General features: G+C 43.9%; 1 protein-coding gene across 1 annotated transcript; it reads left to right on the top strand.

The window, feature by feature from the left end:
* Positions 1 to 885: 885 nt before the first annotated feature.
* Positions 886 to 4,660, top strand: LOC116379394 (extracellular sulfatase Sulf-2-like; the record flags this gene model as incomplete). The annotated part of the gene is made up of 7 exons (XM_031841349.1): positions 886 to 1,220; positions 2,226 to 2,427; positions 3,343 to 3,439; positions 3,585 to 3,679; positions 3,781 to 3,834; positions 4,164 to 4,333; positions 4,464 to 4,660. Coding segments are annotated over 7 exons (1,150 nt in total), but the record flags the coding sequence as incomplete, so codon positions are not given.
* Between the last annotated feature and the right edge of the window lie 7 nt (positions 4,661 to 4,667).

Below are 4,667 nucleotides of genomic sequence, written 5' to 3'. Positions count from 1 at the left end.
ATCCTAGTCCTTCCAGTCCCATTACTGTCCTCCTGATCCTAGTCCTTTCACTAAATTTAACAGATTTTTCCTCCCCAAGAACAATCTTCAACAAAAAAACATTCTTGTAATAAAGGCAGGAAAGCTGCGATGGCCGCTGGCTGTAATAAACAAACAAAAGACTTGAAAGAAACAGAGTAGAACAGTGAGAGGCTTCTGTCAGAGGGATGAAAACCAGATGTCATCTCCACAAACCAGACAGATACAACAACAGCAACTAATGAGTAGAACAGAGCACAATGGAGCAAAGGCTGCACAATCACAGAGAAAGAGACGTGAAGAGAATCAAGATGGAAACTTTCAGGAGCTGTGTCACTGTGTGTGTGTGTGTGTGTGTGTGTGTGTGTGTGTGTGTGTGTGTGTGTGTGTTCATGCTTGTTTGAAGTTAATTACACTTGTCGAAAAATCCTTTTAGCCAGCTGATTAGTTTCCTAGCAACAGTGTCAGCCGGCTGCTGGATGGCTCTGATAAACAGCCTGTAGAAGATGGTGTGTGTGTGTGTGTGTGTGTGTGTGTGTGTGTGTGTGAGTGTGTGTGTGTGTGTGTGTGTGTGTTTAAGTGAAATTTAGAATTCAGGCATTTTCTCAACAGTAGAAATGTATTCAGCTGCTGCTAATGAACTGTGACAACACAAACAAATAATTAATGCCAAAGACAAAGTGAGGATTTTCTGGTGAATAGTGTGGAGAATTCAGCTGACAATGATGCTCCTCTTCAGTTCAGGTTTATCCCGAAGGTGTTCGAGGGGCGTTAAGATCGACATACTCGTAAAATGTACCCAACTTTGTTGAATTGGATTCTCCAAATGTCCAGCCAGGTGTAGTGAGGCAGGTATAAACCTCTCAGTCATGAGGTAGTTTATATTCTCTTTCGTCTTGACAACCGTGAAGCTCATGCTAGTGTTCATCTTTACCCTTTGTGTGTTTGTGTGCAGAAGTGGCAGTGTGTGGAGGACGCCACGGGGAAACTTCGGCTCTTCAAGTGCAAGAACAAAGGGGGCGGGGCTAAGAGCATTCAGAGGGGCGTGGTCGTTCGTCAGCGTCCACTCAGCATCAAGTCTCAGATGTACCATCGCAACGCCGACGCATGCGACTGTGACCTCCGTGACCTCCGGCCTCTGAGCCCGCCGAGACCCTCTACGATGAGACCGTTCAACAAGAAGCCTTTCTTCTCCAAGAAGAGTGAGTGATGATTGTCCAGTCCAGCAGAGGGCAGTGGGGATTATTAGGGTTGAACGTCTTCTTGTTTTACCACCATTGCTTCCTGGGAAATACATCACTGTTACCTGAGGATGTCTTCTTATAAGATAAGATAGAACTATATTCATTCCAAAGGATATTCTTGTGCCAAAGTTTCATAGATTACAACAGAAAAATAGCAAAAAACAATAGAATGAAAATATAAACGTAAATGAACAATAGAATACCAATTTATTAAGTGTAAAATAAATAATAGTGACACCATTGCAAAACAAAACCCAATAACAATAAGAGTAAAGTAAATACATAAAGCAAAAATGTCAACTAAAATAAAAAATGTAAAGTAAGAAGTACTACTAACACCAGAGCCTTATGGAAACTAAAATATAAAATGAATATTGAGCTTGATATTGAGGGAGATATTGTCAATGATATTGAAAAAGAAAAATGGATTAATATAAATAATATTGCACATGAAATTGAAATGTAATACTGCACAATGTTGAAAAAAGGAATATTGCACACGATGTGCTTATTATTGGTATACGTGTCCGATTTCTATGAAGTTTGAGGCTTAACAATGTTGACTAACAGATATCACCTGAAACTTCCCCAGTTGATAACTGACATTAAGTACTTTTGGTATTACAAGATTGTTATTGTAAAACAATATTCACTTGTGTTTGTTATTGCTCCTGTTTGCTTCATTGAAGAACCAGATTGTTGGAGCGGTTTCAGTCGGCTCACCTGGTGTCCTGACGTAGTGCTGACCTCTAGTGTCCGAGGTGTGAACTGCATCACCTCCCTGGTCACATAGATACTTCAGCTCTCAGTGAGGAGGAACTTTGAACAGCCCCGCCTCCTCTTTCCTCGTTTGTTTCCAGGAAACGAGGAAACGCTGCTTAAGAGATGAGAGGATGCTTCAGTAGTTGTTGATAAAGTCTGATTAGTTATGATATTACAGTTTTCTGCTTCTTTGTGTGTCAGAGTTCAAAGCCCTGAAGAGTTACTCCAGGAACCGGTACAGCCGCTCCGCATCCATGACGAACAGCTACCCCGGTAACCACAGCCTGGTGGACAGCAGCGCCGGGGCTCAGCCAATAAGAGACGAGTCTGAGGACGAGTTCAGCGGGATGGGAGGAGTTTCCAACGCCGTGGCCCCGCCCAACTCCCACAAAGTCACACACAGGTGAGTCGTGTTGTTACTGTACGTCAGTCATGAAAGGTGTCAAAAAGTAAAACAATTACCTCCTAACGTCCTTTCCTAACCACTTCTCCTTGACCTCTATGGAAGACATCCTCGGGTCAAGGCTTGTTTTTACCGATGCTTTTTGTTCATTGACAGTTCTTTGTATTTAATCTTCATTTTATTTATTGCTTTATTTATTTCTTTACATATTTGTTACACGTTTGAAGTAAATAGAGAAGTACAAAATGAAACTAAAGGATTGTTGCTGTCTGTTCATATCCATCAACATGAATCCTATTACTTTATGACTGTATGAGTATAATTGTTAAACCTGTGTAAGATAAACATATCGTTAGTTTTTCATGATGCGACACTTTAAATGTTGCCACGCAAGGAATTGTGGGTCGGCATTATCTTCTTTCCTTTGGTAGAGGAAGGTGCAGTGTTTCCTATGCTGAAGGGGATAGGAAAGGAAGTATTGAAGCACCTTTCCTCAGCATTTAGAGGAGTCAAACAGCTCTTATCATGGAGGACATCTTAAACAGTGAGGAAGCTTCCTGAGCAAACAATGACTTTGATTGTTTACAGCCCTGGTTCATCTCTGATCTGAGTCTAAACTGTCCTTAGACTCAACTGTCCTCTACGCTGCTAACACCTCTTACCTCACTACACATTGTGGTGGGAGATGAATGTTGTATAACGGCTGATGAATTATGACGAATGAGAATTATCAGCACAGATGGAAGGAGTCTCTGACAGCTCACACTGCTCTGCTGAATCCACCAGCTGTGAGATATTAAAGAAACACACATCCAGGGAAAACGTGTGAAAGTCTGCTCCATCATTACAAAGGAAGTGTCAGCTTCCGTGAAGTCCAGATGTTGACTGTAACAGGATTATGTTGTTTCACTGCAGATGTTCCATTCTGCCCAACGCCACCGTGAAGTGTGACACTGGACTCTATCAGACTCTGCAGGCCTGGAAGGACCACAAGCTGCACATCGACCACGAGGTACTCACATCCATCAACCATCAGAACAGTTTCTCTGTATACATAAAGAGTACCAATACCTCCTCCTAGTGGAGGACCAACACCCTTTAAATGTCCTGTAGGTCCTTGAGTCTGTTGGACTTCTGAAGGTTTTCTCTTCCTTTAGATTGAGACGCTGCAGACGAAGATAAAGAACCTGAGAGAGGTCAGAGGTCACCTGAAGAAGGCCCGCCCCCTGGAGTGTGACTGTAATAAATACCTGTGAGTGAGACACACACACACACACACACACACACACGCACACACACACACACAGTGTGATACCAGAGGCCCGTCATGGTGTTAACGAGTGTGTTCTACAGGTACAAGTCCAAAGTGAAGAACAAGATGAGGTTCAGAGGAGGACACCCCTTCAGGTGAGACCTTCACTGTCCACCGGACAGAAAGACTCTCTGTGTTACTGAGCATGAGATGGATCATCAGGAACAGGACCTGGTCTGTCCCAATCCGGGTCAGTAGTACCTGGTCTGTTCCAGTCTAGATCAGTTGCATCAGGTCTATTCCAGTCTGGGTCAGTTGGACCTGGTCTGTCCCAATCTGGGTCAGTTGTACCGGGTCAAGTCTGGGTCAGAAGGACCTGGTCTGTCCCAGTCTGGGTCAGTGTGATCCAGACTGTGTGTGTGTGTACGTGTGTGCTTTATTATTGTGTGTTTAATGTGTGTGTTTTACATGTGTGTGTGTGCAGGAAGGGCGGGGCTCGGGACAAGAAGGCGTGGCTTCTGAAGGAGCAGAAGAGGAGGAAGAAAATGAGGAAGATTATCAAGAGGATCAGAAACAACGACACGTGTTCGATGCCCGGACTCACCTGCTTCACTCACGACAACCAGCACTGGCACACTGCGCCCTACTGGACACGTACGACACACACACACTCACACACACACTCACACTCTTCTACATTGCAAGACAGTTATTCATATTTGTAATATATTGAATATGCGTTTTTACTGTATGGCATCTAAGTGTGTGTGTGTGTGTGTTGCAGTGGGTTCATTCTGCGCCTGCACCAGCGCCAACAACAACACCTACTGGTGTCTGAGGACCATCAACGAGACCCACAACTTCCTGTTCTGTGAGTTTGCCACTGGATTCCTGGAGTACTTTGACCTCAACACAGACCCATACCAGGTACACACACACACACACACAAGCACACACACGCACACACACAAGCACACACACGCACACA

This window comes from Anarrhichthys ocellatus, unplaced genomic scaffold, assembly GCF_004355925.1.
Source record: "Anarrhichthys ocellatus isolate YVR2014 unplaced genomic scaffold, GSC_Weel_1.0 scaffold4238, whole genome shotgun sequence".
In the NCBI taxonomy this organism is placed as follows: Eukaryota; Metazoa; Chordata; class Actinopteri; order Perciformes; family Anarhichadidae; genus Anarrhichthys; species Anarrhichthys ocellatus.
Note: the sequence above shows the minus strand (reverse complement) of the source record. Positions and strands in the feature narration are given on the sequence as shown.